This window comes from Sciurus carolinensis, chromosome 1 (assembly GCF_902686445.1).
Source record: "Sciurus carolinensis chromosome 1, mSciCar1.2, whole genome shotgun sequence".
NCBI lineage: Eukaryota > Metazoa > Chordata > Mammalia > Rodentia > Sciuridae > Sciurus > Sciurus carolinensis.
The window spans coordinates 144,980,273-145,005,274 of NC_062213.1; the positions used below are offsets into that span (position 1 = coordinate 144,980,273).

Genomic DNA, 25,002 nt, shown 5'->3' on the forward strand with positions numbered 1-25,002 from the left:
TTGCTCCTGGCAACCGCAGCATTAATATATCAGGAAGCAATAGACAAAGGATATCATTAGGAACTCAGATAATGATTGAAAAGCTTTCTTTTTCTTTTAGTACGGTTGCTTGGTTTGCTCAAAATGGGACCTTTAATAATAGTCCACTACTTGGCAAGTGGAACAGGGAGGTAAATACAGACATATGTACACATTTTTGCCTTTTTTCAATGGACAAATTGACACACAAAACAACTGCAAATGATCTTGTTACTCAAAAAAGACAGCAAAAATCAGGACATTTTGAAAAAGTGATAGTGTGGCTTTCACTTCTCCCAATTTTGAATTTCTCAATTTCTTTTCAGATTTAAAAATATCTGTTCTATAGATAGCATAGAAAGGTCTGAGCTGAAATATAGAACCCCACAGGGAAGACAGCGTCACTAGTTTTAGATGTGGTATGGTCTTTGGAAATATTATTTTTAATATTTAAGTGGAAGATGAGACAGATTGGCTTTAGAGGTACTAGAGGCTAAACTATTGCTTCCTGGGACAATGTTATGGACTTTGTTTCTCCTGGTGGATTCTCAATCAAAAGTTTTAGGAATTCTCCTTCCGGTTTGAGTGCCATGGAAAGAGGCACTCCTGTGATGCAGGCTTCCGAGCAGTGACAGGTGTAGGTCAATAAAACCCCTCTAACACTCCATCTGGTCCTCCTGGGAAAGCAGGCTCTCCCTCACTCCAACTTCCATTAACTGTACACTGCCCTGTATGGGGAGGTTGTGTTTCATTCCTTAATCTAAAAACACAGCTTAGAAATTAAAAACATTCTGTGCATACACACTGAATGAGAATGAAGAAAAGGATGTTTACATTTTACCTTTGCAGACCTTGCTGTCTTTCACTTGCTCTACAAACATTAAGTACCTCCTGTAAGTGCTTGACTACGTCAGGCACCGAGAATCCTACTCTAATTTCAACAGTCACGGCAAGTGTTAGCAACACTTTCGTGACAGAATTCCTTTGAGGAAAAGAAAAAATAATATTTGGAAAAATATCCTGAGTATTTGGAACTAGAAAGTGAGCTCCTGGAGGGATCTGGGTGTTGCTAGACTGTTCTAGGTGAGAAGGGGACAGGGGTAGCTTATTTCAATCACTTTAGGACAGGGGTTGGGAGAGAGGAAAAGAGGGAGGGAGAAAATACAGGAAAGCAAGAGAAAGTTGTGTAAGATGTTATCTCTCCTGTGAGCCCTCAAGTCCTTAGCAAAAATACTTCCACATAGACAGCCTTCTCAGTGTGGCAGCTACGTGCTTTTGATACACAGAAGTCATTCACTCTTCACAACAATTCTATGAGGTAGGTGCTATTATTCCCTTTTTTAAAAAAATAAATCTCAGTCCCTTTTATAAAAAGTTGCTATTGAAGCCAACCACTTGCAAGTTCAACCATCAACTCTGAATAAAATATGAACTATACCTAGGAATTGAAATTAACCTAGATGAGTTCTGGCTATTTTTTTTTAATAAATGCAAATATTTCCTCTTTATAGATAAGAATATGTAGGGCATAAGGGGTTGATTGATGTGATCAGATGGCTCTGCCAGAAGTCCTAATGGAGGACTCCATAGAGCAGACTCTGCAGATGGAACTGAAGGTATGGAGCTCATGGCAGCCTTGGGAAAAGGCAGGAGGCAGGAAAAGGTGCACTCAGCGCAGGAGCAAAGACTTGTTGTGCTTGTGAGTCCCATGCTTAGACAGTGGCCCAGCTGAGGTGGCCAACTAGAAAGGAAGACCTTAGGTACCATCTCCTGTGAGGTTCGCACTGGGCATCAAACCTTTCTCCTCTGTTTTTCTATCTCTGTGTCCTCATGAAATCTTATTCTCTAATAAAGGAAACTGCTGTTAAAAAAATCCTGTACCTAACAATCATGCAGGAAAAGCACAGGGCACTATGCAAGGTCCTAAAGGAGTCTGGGATGGTGTCTGAGAAGCCTCCTTGAAGAAATCACCTTTGTACTGAGGCCAGGATCTGGTCAGATGAAGGATGAGGCTATAGAGTTGGGAGAGTGGAGGGATGCAATGAGGACAGGTTTCCTGTGCAACTGGAAGAGTAGGTGCAAAATAGCTACAGAAGGAAGGTATTGGAGCCATTGAAGGAACCACATGAAGCTGGTGTGGTTGAGGGGTGGAGGCGATACTCCTCCACAGTGGGAAAGCTAGGAAGTTGGGGTTTTCTGCTACATGAGGAATACGGGTGCCTAGCCTGCAGGAAAGTCACTGAAGGGTTTGTTTTGTCTTGTTTTCAGAAGCCAGCATAGTTGCAGGACTGCAGGACAAAGCTACCTTGGAGAAATGCCACTAGTGAGCCACAAGGTGCCAGGGGGGTGGTCATAAAGAGGGAACAGTTGGGCTGGGGAGATAGCTCAGGTAGTAGAGTGCTTGCCTTGCAAGCACAAGGCCCTGAGTTCGATCCCCAGTACCACACACACACAAAAAAAAAAAAAAAAAAAAAGAGGGAGCAGTATAACTCAGCTCCTCCACTCCACTGTATCAGCAAATCAAGGATATCTAGCAGCTAGAGATTTGTTGTTATTTTAAAAATTATGTTCTAAATAAAATATTAACTTAAAAGGCACAGGAATCATAGCATTTTTTAGAGTAGTAGTAGTCTTGTTTACATGATGCTACACAGTTCTCAATATTCCATCTTCCCTGCAATAGGCCGACTTTTTGTAAATATCACTGGAAAATTAGGAGAGTTTACATCAGTTATCTGTGCCTTGATGGGTCTCAGAAAGACTACCGTCTCATAATTCTGCCATTCTTGGCAGCTACTCTTAGTTTGCTTCAAATGGTGGTTTAAATTTTTATGTGTTTTACCTTGTACTTTATAACCCAGAACTTTTTTACCTTTTGAGGTCATAACTCTGGAGAAAGGTCAAGACTGAGACCAAGATTTGAAGGATGAGTAGGCACTGTGTATGCAGCTGCTGCTTTGATTAGCATGATTTCCCAGGGCAGGGCTCAGGGCAGAAATATCTGAACCAAAATGCTAGATGGAAGGCAGCATCGCAGATCTGAATCCCCCATATCCGCTGTGCTTGGGACCACACCAAATTGATGTGGCCAAGATGCTTTGGCCAATGATTCCTATGAAGGTGGTGACTCTCCATAAGAGAATGATGAAGGCCGTGGAATCGGGCATAGAGGAGAGTCCTAAGGAGCTTGTGTAGAAATTCATGTACAAAACAACATGGAGGCAAAGCCAGTGTCCAGAGAAGAAAGAAAATGCCCTGTTTCAGGACCTCATCGAGGACATCCAGTCATGGTGGAGAACCATGGAGGACTATGAGGCCATGGCTGGGAATTACTATCAAGATGCTCTGAAACAGATTGGGAAGATCAACGTCTCCAAATATTTTTACCCAGCACAGTGGCAAGCTTTCATGGATCCTTCACAGAAGAATAAGATGGAGAGTTGGTAGCTGCTTTACAGCTGCCCCAGGTTGAACCCTTTTCTGGGGCCAGTAGGTTGGAGCCGGGGTTGAAGGCAAGGAGGGTTGTTTGGCTACATGCCATGGGATCGGAAGGTTTTCCGCACACACTCACTCACACACATTCACACTCACGCAGTCTCCTTCCTGGAGAAGAAAGTGTTTCTCAGAATCTCAACTTACACTTTTCTGGGGGCTCACAGAAAAGCCAGAACCTGCTGTTTGCAGAGTGGGCGTTTTACTGGAATACAGTATGTACATAATAAAATCTTTATTATAAAACTTAACAATGTTGTTCTAAGTCCTGAACTTTCTTCTGAGTTATGACCTCAAAAGTTAAATCCCCAAAGTTCTAGGTTATTAAAAAAAGAGAGAGAGAAAGAGAGAGAAAATAATCTACTTAGAACTGATAGGTGAAGCCAAGTGGGCGGTGAGTTGGACCAGAGTCAGAATAGAGAATGACAGGAGGGTTAAGGACAGAGCTGTGAGTGCACAATTCCTGTGTAGTGTGCTGAAGGCAGGCACAGTCCCAGGTGGGAGTGCTCTCTTTAGAAGGGGCAGGCTGGGATGGGGGTGACTACCAGATGGAAGGGAAGCTTTACTCAGGCAACATAGGAGATATCTCTATAGCTTAGGGAGTTTTGGAGGAACTATGACTTTCAATCAAAAAGAACGAGGGTTGTCCTTTAATCTTACAGCAATTTATTGGGCTTCACCCATTAAGACATCTGGCAGGTGATCACGGTGTATGGTTGCCCAAAGGGCATAGCAACTTACCTGCTGCAGTTTCTTTGTTGGGAAATAATTTGCTGTCAACTGCCATACTGATGTCATAGAACACCTCATCCTCATCTCGGTCAGCATCAAACTGGGGGAAATCAGGATAGACAAATGTGGAATGTTGAGTATACATAAATCAGTTAACTCCCAAATACAATGAACAAGCATTGCACAACGGTATCTGTGATGAAGCAGGACAAAGGAAATAAGGTACTTAAGTCTTTAATCAGATATTTAGAGGATTTTTAAGCCCTGATTTCCTATCAACTAAAGAAGGGCATTAGGAAGTAAACAGTCACTTTAGGTTAAGAAAAGTGCATGACATATTCTCTTCACATGCAAAGAAAGTTTTGCTCCCCTCCCCCCAGGTATTGGAAATTGAACTCATGGCTTTGTACTTGCTAGGCAAGCATTCTACAACTGAGCAACACTCCTAGTCCTTTTTCAATTTTTATTTTGAGACAGTTTTGCTAACTTGCTCAGCCTGGCCTCGAACTTGCCAGCCTTGTCTTTTAGACTGCTGAGAAGCTGGGATCACAGGTTGTGTGACTGTGCCTGGCATAAAGCAAGTTTTGAAAAAACAACGGAAATTTACTTGTGGCATTCTGACTTAGTTTTAGAGTAAAAACATGAAAATATATAGTTATAAACAACAGGGAAAAATATTTTTTAAGCCCATTGCTTAAAAAGAATTTAAGATATAGTCCTGAATACAACAAATACTATATTACAGATCTCATCTATGAATACTATAGATTTAGATGTAACAAAAATTAAATATTTATTTTACCATTCCATAATACAAAATTTTGAGTATTTCAAAACAATGTGGTTGTATGCATGAAACTGCTATTTCCCAAGAGGTTCAATAGTTTGAAATATATTTCTCTGGTTTTTAAAAACAGAATTATTGAGTTATAATTGATATACAACAAGCTGCATGACTCTATAGTATACAGATTGTCTAAGTTTTGATATCTATACATACCTGGGAAATAATCATAAAATCAAAAGAGTGAACATTATTTATCACTCCCCAAAGTTTAGAATTCCTTTTCCTGCCCCTCCCAGGCACCATGGATCTACTTTCTGTTAAATCATTTGCATTTTCTAGAATTTCATATAAAATGAAAAGTATGTAATCTTTTTTGTCTGGATTCTTTCATGCAGATTTTGAGGTCATCAGTGTTAATCCCTTTTCATTACTTAATAGCATTCCATTGCAGGTATACATTCCAAATCCCATCCCAGGTATTTTTCATTTAAGACACTGTAGTTTTCATCCCTAGATGTTTGATTTGAATCTGTGTGTGTGTGTGTGTGTGTGTGTGTGTGTGTGTGTGTTTCTAGGGATAGAACTCAGGGCCTTGTGCAAGTTAGGTAAGTAAGTACTCTACTTCTGTGCTATAACTCCAGCCCTGAACCTTTTTGTTTTTAGTAAAACCTTTTTCCATGTATCTAAGTTTTTCAGTATCTGAATGAAATTATAATTGTTATTTTAATATTCTTCTCTACTAATTCTAACATTTATGTCAGTTTTGATTGATTTTTTTTTACCCCTCATTATGGAGAATGTTTTCCTGTTTCGTTGAATGCCTGGTACTTTTTTTTTGGATGTCAAGCATTGACGTTTTGACCTTCTTGGGCGCTGGGTATTTTTGTATTCCTATAAATATTCTTAAGCTTTGCTCTGGAATGCAATTTAGTTACTTGGAAGCAGTTCAATCTTTCAAGTCTTGCTTTTTAAGATTTGTTAGGCTGGACCAGAAAACTGTTTAATTAGGATTACTTATTTCTTACTGTTGAGGGAAAACTTTTCTTGGTCCTCTGTCCAGTACTTTTTAATGAAGAGGTTTTCCAGTCTGGCTGGAAGAAAGGTGCATCCAAGCCTGGAGCGAGCACCAGGTAATATTGCTGCTTACCCTCTCAGGCGGTTCTTTCTTGGCTTCAGGTGATTTTCTTATGTGGATGCACTGAATAGGACTCTGCTGAATAGTGGATTGGGGGTCCTCTGCTTACCTCCAGAACTCTCTGTGCTGTGTGCTTATCTCTAATACTTTGGTCCACCTTAGTCTCTTGGACTGTGAGCTCCATCTCCTCAACCCACAGGTCCACTAGCCTTCACAGGGCTCCCTTTTCCTGGCACTTCAGCCTGGAGACTCTCCAGGCAGACAACTGAGGCATGCACAGGGCTCACTAAACCTAATTCCTTTCTCTCAGGGGTCCCTTCATTGTTTGATGTCCAGTGTCTTGAAAATTGTCTTAAAATATTATTTTATGCTTATGTATTTATTTACTTATTCAATTTTTGATTGTTTCATGTGGGAGGGAAAATTCAAACTCATTTCATTCCATTTGTTCAGGAGTAGAAGTCTCAACCCTTTAGATTTTAATCTTAAATATAATTTTGAAGATATTTCAGATTCAAGAGGTTTATTCCTTTATACTTTTTCTAATGAACTGTTTCATTTTTCCTTGTGAGGGAAATTTGGGAAACCTAAGTTGGACATTTACTGCCTCACCTTTCCTTACAGTTAAAACACAGTCATGAGGGGAAGATGGTACTTTGGAAAAAGCAAAGTTCTCTAACTCAAATTTTACAGGCCTCCATGGAGGCATGTTTCAATTTTGTCAATGGGTTTAATGAACATATGAAAAATTCTTTTCTATTTTCTTTTTATGTTTGTTATTATTGTTTAAAACATTTTTGATGTGCAACAAAATTTCAGAAAAGCATACAATTTGCAATTGTTTATTAAATTATCACAAAGTAAACATCTCATCACCCAAGTCAAGAAACAGGATCCTAGCAGAGACACCAGAAGTTCCTTATGACCTGCCCCAAAGCTGCCATCACCTTTTCTCCTCTCAAGCTAATGCCCATACTGTCTTCTTAACACCATAGCTTAGGTTTAAAAATTTTTTTATTTCCTCATTTTTATTGGTGCATTATAGTTGTACATATTGATGGGATTTGTTGTTACATATTTGGACATGCACACAAGATAACAATATAATTTGGCCAATATCATTCCCTAATATTTCCCCTTTCCCTCCCCTCTTTTTTCCACTATCCTTTCCTCATTTTACCTATCTAAACTTCAATTTTCATGAGATTTCCCCCAAGTTTTCTTTTCCTTTTTCCTCTCTAGCTTCCTCATATGAGAGAAAACATAGACCCTTGATTTTCTGAGTCTGGCTTATTTCACTTAACATAGTGTTTTCAAGTTCCATCCATTTTCCTGAAAATAACATAATTCCATTCTTCATTATATTTGATAAAACTCCATTGTGTACATATATCACATTTTCTTTATCCATTCATTCATTAACGGTCACCTAGATTGGGTTCCATAGTTTGGTTATTGTGAATTGTGCTGTTATCCACATGGGAATGTATGTACTGCTATAGTATGATGACTTTAATTCTTTAGGATAAATACAGAGGAGTGGTATAGCTGGGTCATATGGCGGTTCCATGCCTAGTCTTTTGAAGAACGTCCGTTCTGATTTCCATTGTGGTTGTACTAATTTACAATTCCACCAACAATGTAGAAGTGTTCCTTTTCTCCACATCCTCTCCAGTACTTATAATTGTTTGTACTCTTGATGACTGCCATTCTGACAGGTATGAGATGAAATCTTAGCGTAGTTTTGATTTGCATTTCCCTAATTGCTAAAGGTGTTGAAGAGTTGTTTTTTTTTCATGTATTTGTTGGCCTCTTGTATTCAGTCTTTTGAGATGTGCTTGCTTAGTTCATTTGCCCATTTATCAATTAGATTTTTTTTGGTGTTAAGTTTTTTGAATTTATATATTCTGGACATTAATCTTCTATCAAAAAAATAGCTATCAAATATTTTCTCCCACTTTGTAGGTTCTCTCTTCACATTCTTGTTTCCCTTGCTGTGTGAAAGTTTTTTAATTTGATGACATCCTATTTATTAGTTCTTGTTTTTATTTCCTAAGCTTTAGGGGTCCTCTTGAGAAAGTTGTTGCTTATATGTTGGAATGTTGACTCTCCATTTTCTTCTAAGAGTTACTAATAGTTTCTGTTCTAATTCCTAGGTCTTTGATCCATTTTGAGTTGACTTTTATACGGGGTGAGAGATAGGGTCTGATTTCATTCTTCTACATATGGATAACCAGTTTCCCCAGTACCATTTGTTAAAAGGCTCTCTTTTCTCCAATGTGTGTTTTTGACACCTTTGTCAAGGATTAGATAACTGTATCTGTGTGGGGTTATCTCTTTATCTTCTATTCTGTTCCATTGGTCTATGTGTCTGTTTTTATGCCAGTACCATGAAGTTTTTGTTGCTATAGCTCTGTAGAATAATTTTGAAGTCAGGTATTATGATGCCTCCAGCATTTTTCTTTCTTTCTTTCTTTCTTTCTTTTTTTTTTTCTTTTCTTTTTTTTTTTTTTTTTTTTTTTTTTTTGGCTTAGATTTGCTTTGGCTACTCTGGGTCTCTTATTTTTCCATGTAAATTTTAGGATTCCTTTTTCTAGTTCTGTGAAGAATATACTTTGGTATTTTAGTGGGGAGTGCATTGACTATATAGATCAATTTTGGTGTATGGCATTTCCACAAAGTTAATTTTGCCTGTCCTTTAACATGGACGGGCTTTTCATCTTCTAGGGCCTTCTTTAATATCTTTCTTCAGAGTTTTATAATTTTTATTGTAGAGTTATTTATCTCTTTGAATAGATTTATTCCTAGGTATTTTATTTTTTTTCTAAGGCTATTATGAATGGAACTGTTTTCTGATTTCTTTTTCAGTGGATTCATTATTGATGATATACAAAGCTACTGACATAAGTGGATTCTGTATCCTGTTACTATTTTGAATTTGTTCATCAGCCCTAGAAGTCTTCTGGTGGAGCTTTTTGGATTTTCTAAGTATTAGCTCATATCATCTTGACTTCTTCCTTTCCTATTTTTATCCTTTTTATTTCCTTCTCTTGCCTAATTGCTCTGGCTACAATTTCTAGTACTATATTGATTAGGAGTGGTGAGGGTGGACATCATGAACAAGGATATTTTTAGTACTATAGTACCTAATTGCCCAATCCAAGAGGCAAAGGTAAAACACAATTAATGAAATCATTTGACAAATAGTTTTTGAGTAGCTACTGTGTGCTAGGGTAGACTCTTCAACTGATCACCTTGGACAGATGAACATGGAGCTCTGAAGAGTGTGGACAACATTCACATAGTCAGCACAACTCTGGGAATATGCAGATGTTATAGAAGCCAATGTACTCCCACAACAGAACCATGGAATTAAATCAGGTTTCCTCATTTTCGACAACTTTCCACTTCTACAACTCCAGACTGCCATGGGACTCTGCCTTCTATTCTTTTAGTAAATGTCATGCCATGGGGATCCTGAGGAACATTCTAGTTGAATATTATCACAAAATTGCCACTTAATTGGCAAAGATTTTCACAAAATGAATCAAACATTTAAATCATCCAACATTTTATTATTTGTAGTAGTTCTTAACTAGGAGTGATCCCCAATCCCCTTAGAATTGTGGCAACGTCAGGAGACATTTTTGGTTGTTACACTTGTGCAGGGGTGGAGGGACTACTTGCCAGAGATGCTGCTGAATATCCTGCAATAGGAGAGCTTATATGTCTGTACGTAGAAGAGCCTGACATCGACGAAGAATTCTACCATCTAAAATGTCAGTAGGGCTCAAACTATGAAGCCCTAATACACAACAAGGCATTCTAGACCAATAGTAAAGAATAGAAGACATACAGACAAACGCACATAAATATAGTTAACTCATACTAGTGGAAGGCACCATAAACATACATTGGAGAAAAGATAGCCTCTTCCACAAGTGGTGCTGGAAATGCATATGTAGCAAAATGAAATTAGACCCCTACCTCTCACCCTGCCCAAAACTCAAATCAAAGTGAATGCAGGACCTCGACTTTAGACCAGAGATCCTGTCCTTACTAGAAGGGAAAGTAGGTCCAACTCTCCATCATGTCAGCTTCGGAACCTTCCTCAACAGGAAGAAGTAAAAGCACAAGAAGTAAAATCAAGGATCACTAAATGGGATGGCTTTAGGATTTCAAAAATTATGTTGAAACACAAGCAGTAATTAAAAAAAAATGTTTTTTTGAGTTACAAGAATCTAGGATGTTAACTTTAAAATATAAAGGACAGAAGAAGTGATAATGCTGAAGGAGCAGTATAGGTAAAGAGTGATGAGAGCTCCTAGGAAGGAAAATTCATTTACATCTCATGGGTCAGAAAAAGTTTCAGGGGGAGACAATTATGTGGCAATAGACCAGATGAGGTCTGAAGTTGCTCCTAGTTCTGACATTGTGATTTACATGGGAATTTTATGTTTTAGGTGATTATTACTTAATACCTAGCAATCTTAGGTAAAGAATTTTCTTATTCTAAGGGAAAAACTCATAGAAGACATGGTCAGTAGGATTTGTTTTATGTCATTTAATGAGGGGGTCAATTGGAAATTTTAAAATGAAATGCTTACCAAATCCCCTAGTTTGCTCACAACACGTTTTAATTTGAGTAACAAATGATGTAACAGTTTTCAAAAGCATACACAATATATCTAGATTAGGAAAGGAAATTATAGTAGAGGGAGTAAAATTATTCACTACCCGAGAGTAAACGGCAATGATGATTTGCATTTTGAGTGGCAGAAATGACTTTTTGTTTTGGTTTTCTTTGCCTCTGGTTTTCAGAACCCCGTAGGCTGCCCACATGGACAGGGCTTTCCATAGTCTTACCTCTGGTAGCCAGCAATGATAGGTCCATAAAATATCCCAAATGGATTCCAATAAGATGGTACAATTCAGTTTCCGCTTCAAGATTAAATCTTTGATTAAACCTAGGTCTGTCTCCATTTTTTCTCTTCTTCATCAGTTGAGGAGGAAATAAATGGCTCTACTTTTAGTATTATTTCAGTTTTATATTTCCCATAAGCATCATTCTCTAAACATCAAATGTGTTTCTTGAAATTTTTACTTCTCCCTTGATTCATATAGGGGATTTCAATTAAGCATCCTCTCCACCAGTGGTTTCTGTCATTTGCTGCTGGAGATCCCTCAATATGCAAAACAAAAAACCAAAAACCTGGCCTCTTTTATATGTTTGGAGATATGCCTCTAAAATACTGATTGGTTAGTGTTCTCTTTGAAGTATCTTTGTTTTTCTTCAACCCCAAATTGGAACTTGCACTAAAATAATAATACATCAAAGCCTCATGGTGACTAAAGTGAAATACATCATTATCAGTGAGGGAGTAATGACCATTGGTATTATTTAGCAGAACCATATTTCTAAAGCCTCATAATTAATCATAAAACTTGGAAGATAAATACCTAAGTGCTGTGGTGGGTGGGGTGGGTAGGGATGTTCTCTGAGAAAGCCAAAGTAGTCCTATGTTTTGATAGGAATTCCTGTGTGTGAGTCTGTGGAACCAAGTTCTGTAGAACGTATTTTTTTCTTAACAGAATGAAATAAGGGAAAGGCATGAAAGAAGACAGATCTAAAAATAAGCATGATTGTATGCAAAGAGGTGGATACAGAACACTTGAAAGCTGTGGATATCTGAGTGAAAAAGATTTATTTTTTTAGCCTTCTGCACAGAATTTTTATTTCACTGAAGATTCGGAATATAAACAGTATCCGAAAATTTGTTGGGAACAGTCAACACAATAAAGAGATTCCAGAAAAAATTGTTATAATATTTGTGAAATTTAAAAAAAATTCTCCCTGAACTTGAAGCTTTAAAAATGTAGTGACTTTGAGCTGTTTTTACTACAGAAACCTAGAAAGGAGGGCCAACTCAAGATAATTTTGATTACTCTTACAACATTTATTTCAGAGTATATTCTCCAGAATCTTGTCAGCACTCAACACCAACAGAGCTTTAAATAAAGTACCAGGTAACGCTGGTATTCATTGAGCAACCACTATGTACCACATGCTGTGTAAGAAGTTTGCATTCCACATTTAAATTACTCAATCACTATAATAACATTATAAAAGATGTATCATTTTCATTTTATAGATTCAAAACTAAGCCTCTGGGCTGGGAATAGAGCTCAATGGGAGTGTGCTTGCCTAGAGTGAGGAGGCCCTGAATTCAATCCCCAGTACCACAAAACAAAAGCAAACAAAACTAAACCTCCAAGAGATTAAATGACTCTGTGTGAGGTTATGTAGCGGCAGAGCCTGGACCTAAATCCACATCTGTTTACATTGAGTGTGAGCCCTACCAGCTGCCAAGGCTGTCAGGATCAGCTCTCCGCTTCACGGGAGCAGCCTTAGATTTTATCTGGGAACCTGCAAGATGAAGAGGTCTTTCAGAAGTACTGTAAAATGGAACCCCCAAAACCCTCAGAAGCCAAGCCAGGTTCAGGAGCAAAATACACATTCTATATCTTATTCCGGTTCGGGGAACATAGTAGATGATTTTATTTCTCTGGATGCCTTGCTGGATGGTTGTGGCTGTTGGCAGAACTTCCCTCAGTGCTGGCCAGGAGCATCAGGAGGAGCAAGGACAGGCCAAGTTGACTGTAAGAGGCAGATGACTTCCCAGCTCTCTTTGTGGGTCATTAGACTAAAGATACCAATTCCCAGGGAAACTGGCTACTGCTTAGTGATCTTCTTTGTCTACTGTTGACTCTAGTTGTACTCCACAGCAGTCTCCTAAAAGTTCTCTCTGCAAACAATCCTGACTTTTAATTTATTGAGATCATCCAGCGTGGTCTGTTTTTGCTCCTCTCATCATTATCAAATCCCCATCAGGAATCAAAGAAAGAGCAGGCACACCTCCCTTCCAAGGGCCTCCCTGGCATGGGAGAACAGATTTCCAATGTGGTTCCTTCTCTGACCTGGCACTTTCTGGAGAAGTGCTTCTGGTTCTGTCCCAGCATTCCATCTACCAGTGTTCATGAACCTGGGCTCAGCTTACCCACCCTTCCCCACAGCTCAGTCATGGCTTCTGCTCTCCATGGCTCTTCCAATAGAGGAAACATGGAAGACTCCTTTACAGAGCTCCTTGCTCTGGTTGTCTCAGCAGCAGATGGCAGGTCCAAAGTCAGACCATCCACAATAAGAGAAGTTGCGTCTTAGGCCATGTGGGAGGGTGCTATTGAGAGAGGACTGTATTACAAAGAAGTTAAGTCAGTGGTGGGCATCTGAGTCTGGAAGGGTTCTTTAACTGAACGGTGAGCAGATGCAGAGGTTGATTATTTTGCAGACTCAGCTGCAGCCCCAAAGCAAACACCCTTAGTCTGACCAGTGCCCAGATCATGAATGGATATCAAGTGCCTACGAGGCTACTCTATGATCATGGGTGCTATGAAAAGACACTTTTAAAATTAAGTTGCTACAGAAAGTATGTAAAAAGACACATATATTCTAAAGAGTGTATCTAAAATAAACCCCTATTTAGTAAATACCAACAGAATTTAAGATCTTAAGATGATGCTGATAATACATTGCTTCTCACTAAAAGTTAACAAAGAAAAAGATCTGTTGCCCAGAAAGTAGGTTGAAACAATAGATTGTGTCAAATAAATAAAGTTTTAGAACATATCTTAGGATCGACATAAATTTTATACAATCTCATACCACCTACATCATGCAATTCAGTTCAATAAAAATGTATTGAACACATAACTTTATGCCAGGCATAGTACTGGGCACTAGAGATACATGGAAGGAAGATTAAATCACATTAGCTTTTCTATACTGGTTAACTCACCAATGAGAACCAAAATAATTTTAAAAGACTTGACAAATAAAGGGTTAAAATGAGAAAACTGAGAAGATAGGCTAGTTGCAGACAGTAATTACATCTTGCATTTCCTATTTTTTCTCTACTGCACCTACCCGCATTCTGAGCCCAGCAGTTAGACAACAAACACTTGTCAAACTGAATTAACTAGAAAATTAAATTAATTAAAAAGCGTTCTTCCCTTCCCATTTTCTCTTCTTCTCTCCTCCCAGGATTCCAGCAATTTGAGGCTTTCCAAAACTACAAAGTAGTGGGGCACAGATTTAAACCTTTGCCAAGAAACTTCCCAACTAAAGAAGCGAGAACCTTAGCAGCCAGATTTTAGCCTCATGTGACATTTGGTACCTTTCCTAATTACAGGCTCCAATCTCTCTGAAGCTCAATTGTCTCCCTGCTAGAGTTCTAAGTAGCACCCTGAAAGCCTGACAAACCCACTGTGCTGCCAAGGCGCCAGACGTGTGACTAGGGGATAATTTAGGTCCTTGATGATCACACTCATTCTGTTTTCTTTTGTTCTTTCTTTCTATTTCCTTTTATTATTATTTTTTTCTTAGTTGAGATGCTGAATCCTTTTATTTTAATCTAATTTTGTTTTTTGTGGTGCTGGGGATTGAGCCCAGGGCCTTGCACTTACTAGGCAAGTGCTCTACAGATGAACTGCACCCTAGCCCCATCCTTTAATTTACATTTTTTAAAAATTTATTTTTATTGTAAACAAATGGGATACATGTTGTTTCTGTTTGTACATGAAGTAGAGGCATACCATTTGTGTAATCATACATCTATACAGGGTAATGGTGTTTGATTCATTCTGTTATTTTTTCCTTCCCCCCACCCCTCCCACTCCTCTTTTCCCTCTATACAGTCCCTCCTTCCTCCATTCTTGCCCCTTCCCACCCCCCCATTACGTGTCATCATCCGCTTATCAGCGAGATCATTCGTCCTTTGGTCTTTTGAGATTGGCTTATCTCACTTAGCATGATATTCTCCAATTTCATCCATTTGCCTGCAAATGCCATAATTTTATTATTCTTTATAGCTGAGTAATATTCTATTGTATAAATATACCACAGTTTCTTTATCCATTCATCAATTGAAGGACATCTAGGTTGGTTCCACAGTCTGGCTATTGTGAATTGAGCAGCTATGAACATTGATGTGACTGTATCTCTGTAGTATGCTGATTTTAAGTCCTTTGGGTATAGGCCAAGGAGTGGGATAGCTGGGTCAAATGGTGGTTCTCATTTACACTTAAATGTTTTATTTTGCAGGGGAATCAAACCCAGGGCCTCAGACATGCTAAGGCAAGCACTCTACCACTGAGCCACACCACCAGCCCCCTCCTTTATTTTTAAAAGATCCCCTGCCTAGCATGCATGAGGCTCTGGGTTCCATTCCCAGCAGCACTAAATTAATTAATTAATAAGTTAAAGTCTGTCTCCTTTTGAGCTACGAAGGTCAAATATGAATGGTTTGTAATTATGTAGAAGAGGCAATGGAGAGCAAATGTAAACAGAGACCAGCCTAGAAAATGGAAAACTAAGGGAAGCATATTTTGCAATAGGAACACAGGACAATATAATGAAAGACATTACTAACAAAGTGGAAAAAGGGTTCGAATTTTAAATCAAATTTCTTTTAAGTTAATACACACATCCAGTGTCGCTAGTACTAAGGGTTTGTCTTTCTCTTTACAAATATTTAGGATGTTTTTTCACACTTACGAAAACACATTTATGGGAATAATGAACAATCCCTGGATAGTAAAATAGCTGCTAGAGGAATCATGCTAAAGTTTCCCCCTGTTGCACGGCCCACAGGAAGTAAGAGTGACACTGGGGAAATAATTAAATTCAATTCAGTCAAATATGGCCAAGACTTTGCCTCAAGGAGTGCAAGGTCAGTGAGGGGGAGAAGCAAATCATGAGTAGCAGCCTAGTGTGGGAAGGGCTGCATGGAGGGGTGTGCAGGGTCTCCAGGGGACAGGGGTGGGTACTGCCCTGGTGTGAGTGAGACCGGTGGGTGGTAGAGATTTCCCAGGGATGCTGACGCAGGTGAACATGTGAGACCTGCAAAACATAACCAGGAAAGGAAGGGCTCTGCAGGAGTAGGGAGCAGCAGTGAGAAGCAATAAAGGTATGGAGGGCTTAACGTCTTTGAGGATGTTGGGTGCCCCTGCTTAAAATCTTGGTATTCTCCTTCTGAGAAGTGATGGGCAATGCACTTACTTGCTCCCTGAAATTATCTGAATACTTTGTTTGGATTTTTTTTTTACTTTGGTAGTTATCTGCTCTCTACCCGAAATCTCTGGGCATGTATTTGTAGTAAGTGCTGTACACACAAAAATGTGACAGTTGAGCTCATGTGCACAACAGTAGTTACCATGTATTAAGCTTTACTGTATGCCAGGTAACAGGCAATACACTTTGTAAACATCTCAGTTAAATTTCAGAACAACCGGAGGTTTTACTTTTCCAAAGAAATAGTTGGCTAAAAAAGGTCACTTAAAGACATAAATCTAGCAAAGAAAAGGATTTGGACAAGAACTGCAGTCTGCCTTGCTATATTACTTGCGTTTTTAAGAACTAAATTATTTTAGATTTGGGGAAAAAAATTCCATGTCTTACTTATCCCGTTTCTCTCTCTTTCCTATTGTTAGCTTGACGGTAATTTCCAAATTGAGAGTCATTTAAATACTCATCCTCACTTTTTCCTTGACACAATATCCCCAGGTCTAATACTTCGTGATGATGTTGTTTGTACCAAGTTACCTCCCAAAACAAACTGATCTTGGTTCCCAGAATAATTGGCTTATTAGCAAGATGGCTATGAGAGGCTTGATGATGAAAAGTGATTACAGAAAGGAGGGTTGTTTAACAACTTGATAGTCATTGGGCTTTTGGATAATTGAGTCATTTTGCCTCAAGTTTTAGGAAAAATATAAATTCAGCAGGAGGGAAAAAGAAAATTGTGAGACTAGAAATCAGATTTGTGGTAATGGGATTTACATTCAGATCCATGGGTAGAGGAAGAAAATTAATGTGCAAATGGATTTTTTAAAATCCTTATAAATATTTCTGACACTTAGACTTTATGTGAATTTAACTGACTCAGCTGCAGGGATAATTACTCTTCTTATTCCTCTGCTGAAGTGGTTAGACCTCTGACAAAAGGCAACACGTAGAAAATGAGATTACTGGCCATCCACAAGTAACACCTTCATTTTACTTGTTGAATTGAACTAAAGTGGAATATATAGAAATTAATTTTATTGGTCATGTATCACTCAATCAACTATACACATATGTGTGTGGCCAGGGCTGGTTCTGTTGAGTGGTTATGGTTTTGATGGATCTTTCAGGCAGTAGAGAGAAAGAAGAGGAGTGAGCAGGAGATACAGATGAACAATAGGCCTCTATTGCATTTCAAGGAAACTTGTCTATGTCTGTCTTGGCTCTTTTTCTTCACTAATTTTTTTTTTTTTGGTTGACTGAGGTTACTTTTTATTTAAATATGCTTGTATCCTTTTTGTTTTCATATATGCTTGAACCCCTGAAAGAAATCTTTCTTAGCCTCCCAGAGACATCAGCTTTGAGAGATTCTGATCTACAAAGGTTTGATTCCTCTCAAAGCAAAGTGAGCACAGCATCCTAAGAATTGCTGAGCCTCCTGTTACCTCAGGACCAGCCAGCTTCTCTTTGTATTATCACTGCTGGAACCACAGACATGATCAACCTCTTCCTAAATGAGACTGGAACTGATGAGTTTACCTAAGTGTCAAGGGTGTATAGTATTTGCAAAGCAACGAACTCCTTCAAATTATTAGAGAAAACATCCTGTTTGGTACACATGATTGATGATGGAGACAGAAGCCAACTAGAAACTGTTAGGGGCCTCAAGGACAAAAAGCTAAGCCTGAGAAAAACAAAATTAATGCCAATTTCAAATGCAAACCTCAGGCTTTGTTTAGCGAGGTAAACCTGACCACATGAAAACAAGCAATATGCCAGCTTTTACAGAACGACAAAGCAGCTTTGCAGGACAGCTAGACAATTTATCACAGTTTCAGAAAAAGTTCCATCCTTATCCTAAGAAAAGAGAATCCATCCTTCTTCCAGCAGGGTAGGGAATCTGTACCATGCTCTGATCTCTTCCAAAATGTCTCTGGTCCCCTTTTCTCCTTCCTTCACTGTGAGCCTTCACTGTGGGAACAGCTGGGGGCAGAGAGGACCCTCATATTTACTTCTTTCTCCTCCATTTGTGGTGTATGGGAATATTATTGAGGAACAGATTTAAAATCCTCTTGTCCTGGGTATTCTTAGGTCCTGTGTCTCTTAAAAGTTATGTGAGTCACAGTTTCTCAATAAATTTCGCAGTAAATTCCTGAGTATGCAAGCTCACAGGAAGGTCTGAAGACCTAATGGTGACTCAACAAATATTTGAGTGCCTGACATTTGTCGAGGGTACTATGCAAAGATGCTTTCCTTCAGTGTTGCATAATATGGCAGATAGTATCTTCACCTCTTATGAACCTCCTCTTCCAGTCCAACCAGGAACTTCCATTAAAGATGAGTGACATGTGACACTATTAAGTTTGTGGGAATTTCTATTGATTCATTCACTAGAAAAAAGCACTTATTGAGTACCCACTACATGCCAGGCATGGAGGTTCAGTGATCATTATCTGAGTCTGGGGCTACCCCACAATATCTGGTAAAGATATCTTTTATCTGATAACAATTTATTAGTCAGAAAGTAAACAACCAGAGCACATCATTTTAAAAAATCTGACTGGGAAATTCAGGTTTCTTAATAATGTCAATAATACTGCATTGCTTTGCTCTGAACACAGATAAGGCTCAAAGGAAGTGGTAAGATGTAGGGTAAGACTCTAGAGGAAGACCACTAAGGTTCAAATCCCAGCCCTACCACAACTGGCTACATGACTTGGAAGGAGTGACTGATTTGTAAGCCTCTTTCCTCATCAATAAAGAGGTGATGATAACAGCAGGGATTGTGTCATGTGCATGTGGACCATTGAAAGGGTTAAGTAAGAGAATGCATTATTAGTAGAGAAGTTGGCACATAGCAAACCTACCTTGAAAAGTGTTACTGTTACTATAACGGGGAGGGGCAGAGAGTTGTCAAAGTAGAATCCCATCCTCTGGAAGTATTTAAAGGAGGATAAATTCTTTTAAGCCTCAGATGACTTCTCAGATGACTTATGTCTCTTGCTGACAACTTCTTAGGTCTTATCAGTGCTTCTTTTTACAGCCCCTACCCTTGCACTTGATTTGTATTTACCATTTTAACAACAGTAAAAGAAATAAAAGCTGCAAGAGCCACAGATCACTACACCACCATGCCTGGACTTCCCTTTGCCACTATCTGCAAACCAAAGAGTCGCCTACCTAAAGGAGGTGCTCTGCAAGGGAATAAATGAAGATGTTATCTTAATGGTTTTACCTCAGAAAGAAGTGTAAGGTATTACCAAAATCATGGCCTAATGGGTTGGAGTTGTAACTCAGTGGTGAGCACTTGCCTAGCATGTGTGAGGTACTGGGTTCAAACCTCAGCACCACACAAATAAATGAATGAATGAATGAATAAATAAATAAATAAATAAATAAAATAAAGGTATAAAAAATCATGGCTTAAGCACTAGGCTGAATTTCTGTGTTTACTTTGAAAATTGGTAGTAACCGTAGTATCCTAAATGCTTTTCTGAGTTTCAAAATATTGAGGAAATCTCACCACTATTTCCTGGTTTGAAGGGCAAAATGAGAAATTGTAGGGAAAATGAGGAATTTGAAGTAAGAAACTAAGTAAGATCACTAGAACAGGTTCCATGGATTATGAAGAAAATCACAGTTGTTCCTCTGGCCTCTAAAAGGCCATTTCCTTTTGGCATAAAACCATGACCTACTTAGTTGTCTTGTCAGAAGAGTCAGAACCATTATTATGAGTGTACAGATTTGGATTCACAATTAGCACAACCTAATGACAGTGAGAGAGTAAATAATCCCTTGAGCACACACCCAACAGAAATCAGTACAGGTTTTCTCTTTGTTTGATATTCAGGTACAAAATTTTTTAAAGATTTGTAGGGAGACCCATAGAGTAGAGGAAGGGGATCAAGAGGGAAGGAGGAGCAGAGGCACTGGGGTACCAAATCTACCAAATGACACTATATCCATGTACAAATATAGTGCAATGAATCCTGTTTATACACACACACACACACACACACACACACATATATAAAATCATAATGTACTAATGAAAATGATGATGATGATGCTAGAAGGGAGATATGTAGAGTTCAGCAAGAAGATCAGGGACAGGGAAGAGGGGAGGGAAAGGACTGGGGAAAGGAGATTAATCAAATTATGCATATGTACAAATATGGCATTATGAATCATATTATGTATTTTAATGCATCAATAAAAATTTAAAAAATTGTAAAAGTATTTATAAGTAGCCAGATACTTATTTCACTTTAAGATAATGTTAGTGTTTACTTAAAATGTTATTTTAATTTTTTTCTTAAATATATCAAATGAATTATAAACAAAGTTTGGTTTAAACTTTGTATCAGTTATCTCATATATGGTGCCGAGCATATGGTGCCGAGCAAAACGGTAATTATCCTGAAGAAGAGCTAAGCAACTCATTAGAAAGGCCCCAAATGCTTTAGAGACTTTTCACATTTGATTCATGAGATTTTGAGTTTGGAAACTTGTGCCTTGGAGGAATACTGAAAAATTAACATCTATTTTAGTCTCATCCTTCCAATAACACTCACAGCATATTTTTAACTGCAGCCAGGCCTAAACACAAACAACCAATTTAGAATGTATAATTATATTTGTGCATTGTCAGTAGTTAATCTATCAGATAGCTGAGACAAAAATGCTAAGAATCTTCTGGATGTTTCAGCCACTCTGCATGATCCAAGGAGTCTAGAATGTCTACTTTTTATTTAACGACCATGTTGGAGCCAATATGCCTATCCTTTTAAGAAGAGGGGAATATAGCTTTTAGTTCCGTCTTCTAATGGGAAAATAAAGCCACTCCATGAAGCCAGAAATGACTCAAGATCATTAGTTTTCAAAACCTGTTTATCCTGTTTGTTTCATCTCCTTATTTATAAGCATTTGGTACACTGAAGAGGTTAAATGTGTGAGTTCAGATATCACACCAGCTATATAGCTCTGGAAAACCTAGCTATCTCAGTTTTTGCAGCTATACAGTGGAGATGATAAAAGTTCATGTCTGGTGAAAAGAAAATCATGCATCATGCCTCTTTTATAAATGGCAGTTATTATTGTCTAGTTTTTCAGGGTCTTTCTGTAGCATCTATCTATGTATTTATTCACTCATTAGCTATTAATTGCACAACTACTATGGTCAGGAACTGAGCAACATCAACAGCCCACAGACATTTTTTTTGGTATGTTGAAAACATAATTGTAATAGGTAATTCTTCATCTTACATAGGAGCACAATAAAATACACCATGTTCTGAAGAAACTCCAGAAATTATGGGAAAAAGAGTGAGGAAAATTCAAATGGGCTGCATTATCCCTTACCTTAAACTGCAAGAGACATTTCTCATGAAGAATATACTGAGTTAGATAAATATACATGCACCAGGTTGGTACACCTATCCACCGGTGGCTGCATGTTGACTGCTAACAGCTAACTCTTGCATCTTTCCTGGAGGATTGCTATTGCTGATGGGTACTGCCTGGGAGTAGCGTCCCCTGGGCTTTTTCTGTAAGTCACCCCTCAGAGTTGCTTGTGCCATCAGGACAAGTCTAGACTTCTGAACCCATTTCTTTGTGCCTGACTCCTTTCTTTGCCCTTTCCTGTTTACCTCAATGACAGGTATCTCCCGAGAGCACTTGTTGAACAGATTTCATCAGAAGCTCTGCTGCTAAGGAATCCAATCCAGGATAAAACATGCCAATGTGTTATTTCGATAAAAATTTTAATAACAATGCAGCTTTTAAGTAAATGCATAAATAATGGCTAAATATTTCTAGAGCTTCTTTAAAATACACAGACACAAATAATCTATTGTTCTTCCAACGTGACTGAACATGTACTTTTAAAGTATTCTTATTAAGGCTTCACTTGGTCTTTATTATCTTAACTTCTTTATTTTTATTTTTATTCTTAGCTTCTTCACCTTTAAGTCTAAGAAAGCATGCTATTAAAATAGACATAAATTAAAAAGAACAAAAATCTGAAGAGCTTTTTCAAGCCCTTTTTGGCTTTGTTTTTATATCTTATTTTTTTTTTTTTTTCAAAATTGGAAGTAAAAAACCTTTATTCTTTTTTGGACCTACTCTTGATTTTTATCCTCTCTCTGGTTCAGTGTTTATCCCATCTATTGATTTCTTTCTTTTACTCCTTAAAGTGGACTGGATTTGTCATTCTGTGTAGGAGTAGGCTGTTTTTATCATAAATGAAGCTAAAATGGATTTTTTCACTCTTACCTAAGTGTCCAGGGTAACAGTTTTATATTATAGTTGACTGTTTACTGATAGTGAGTAATGAGGTCATTCCACACATATGGACTAGTCTAGAAAAACAATTTTCACATAGTGAAACATGTGCTCTGGTCAAAAGTTCCACATCTTTGCTTTATAAACCATGACAAATAGTGCAATTGTGGATGATTATTGATGAATGCCTGGCATAGGTATTTCACACTATTAGAGATCATTCCGAAGGAACTTTTTAATGAAATGAAGCATAACTGATTTTAACTAGGAGGAAAGCTGGGCAAGAACAGATGAATTTCTTGATATTTTGTAAGTGTCTTATCAGGTAGCTAATTATCCTTTGAACTGGTGACCAGCACCAAATCATGGAATGGTAGGGTTAAACAGACCATGAACATACAGCTGAGACCTCTTCTCACTCCTGAATTTGGACACATTCCTGCTGATGTCTACCTGTCATGAAATAATACTCTTTTTAAAAGAATTTTAGAGAAACCATGATGTCATACTAGTGAAATTTAGCTGAAGCAGTTACAATTTGCAATTATTTTATCTCCTAAATTTCTGTGACCAAATTATCTGGCATAAACAATTTAAAGGAGGAATGATTTATTTTTGCTCACAGGCTCAGAGGTTTCAGTTCAGAGTCAGCTGGCTCTATTGCTATGAGCCAGTGGTGAGGCAGAGCATCATGGCAGAGAGGGAGTGGTTGGGAAAACCTGCTTCCCTGAGGAGCAGGAAAGCAGAGAGAGGAGAGGGGACCAGGAAGAAGATACAGTCCCCAAGCACATGTCCCCAAAGAGCCACTCCTTCAACCTCCTACAGTTCCACAACCTTTCAATACTGCCATCAAATTATTAATCCATGGATGAGGTCAGAGCTGCCGTGATCCAATAACTTCCCCAAAGCCCCACCTCTGAACACTGCTGCATTGGGTACCAACTCTTCAACCTACAGGGACATTAAAGATTCAAACCATAACAATCCTCAAATGCAGTCCCTTGCAATCTAGGTTTCCATTTAGTCAAAGAAGTTAGTTACTATACTCCATGCCATAAACTCCATAGATCTTTAATTATGTTCTACAGTTATTACTAAACCTTCTGTTTTTCAGATGGGATGGTCCTAATTCCATGAACTAGTTCTTTTTTAAAAAATATTTTTTAGTTGTTAATGTACTTTATTTTATTTATTTATATGTGGTGCTGAGGGTCGAACCCAGTGCCTCATACATGCTAGGCAAGTGCTCTACCACTGAGCCACGACTCCAGCCCACTAGTTCTTTTGTGACCCAGTCCCCTCATTCTTCTCTTATCCTTTCTTCTGAATTCTCTGATTATTCTGAATTTGCTTTCTTTATTTGTGGTTGGTGACTCAGCCTGTCCATTGCAAGAGCAACCTTTTTAACGAACCCACTATAAAGGTCTAACTACTTCACATTCTCCTTTTAGTCAAGTGAAGAAAGTTCAAGACTGTAATCATCCTTTTTTTTTTTTAATAGATTTCATTCTTGCCACACTTTTTTTTTCAGTAGTGCATAATAGTTCTCTTAAATGTCAGGCTTTATGTAGCTGACAGAATTTCAAAAGTATTTCTCCCACATTTCATTCTAAATTATTACAGTTTTCCATACACAAGAAATGCTTTGTGCAAAAAAAGAAAGGTTCAGGATCTTTTATGTGGCTTGGAGTTATTCAGATGTTAAAGATTTGGTGGCAAAGGCTCTACCTGAATGCTGAGAAGAGCTTGCTGGCAGAGAGTCAGCAAGTTTGGGGTGATGATAATCCAGAAGATAATACACAGATTGATGTGTACCCTAAATGCAGCATTTAACATTTAACACATAGCACAAAGAACCTGTGACTGCTGTTTCACTTTTCCTTCCCCTTAAGGACAAACATCTGATAATCTAACAGCTTGATTTGTACTATAAAATATGTATGTCACTATGGAAACCAGCAAGGCTGGTCTGGATAAGCAGTTACTGCCCAACACTTGTGATATTCTATTTGAAGACTTATGGAAGAAAAAAGTCATAGAGTAGAATGAGAGGAATTCAAACTATGATTCTGCTAAAGTCCCACTTTCATATGTGCATGACAATGGAACTTAAATAATATGACTGGTAATGTATCATTATGTCATCATAGATCAAGAAAAGCAATGTTTCTTCTTTTTTAAAATCAGAGGGCATTAAGAAGTAGCTATGAAATATATGTTAGGAAATAGTAGTATTCAGGTGGTGGTTTCAGTAGACAGTGTTAACCCAGAAATAATGGTTATCTTGCTTTAAGCAACCTTTTACTAATGTAAAAGCCAGTCTTAAAATTAAATGAGGGAATCACTGTTTGCTTTTCAAATGACTTAGCCATCTTTCAAAAGGGCTACTAGTCAGACATCAAATCCTGTTAATGCTCAGAAGTTCTGAGACTCGTTTTG

General features: G+C 38.2%; 1 protein-coding gene across 2 annotated transcripts in view; it reads right to left on the reverse strand.

The window, feature by feature from the left end:
* Ak5 (adenylate kinase 5) overlaps positions 1–25,002 on the reverse strand; it is a 253,017-nt gene that overhangs the window by 115,506 nt on the left and 112,509 nt on the right. For both annotated transcript variants that reach the window (XM_047529513.1, XM_047529505.1), the window contains exon 7: positions 4,252–4,342. In XM_047529513.1, coding sequence (XP_047385469.1) covers positions 4,252–4,342 — 91 coding nt within the window. The remainder of the gene's footprint in view (positions 1–4,251; positions 4,343–25,002) is intronic.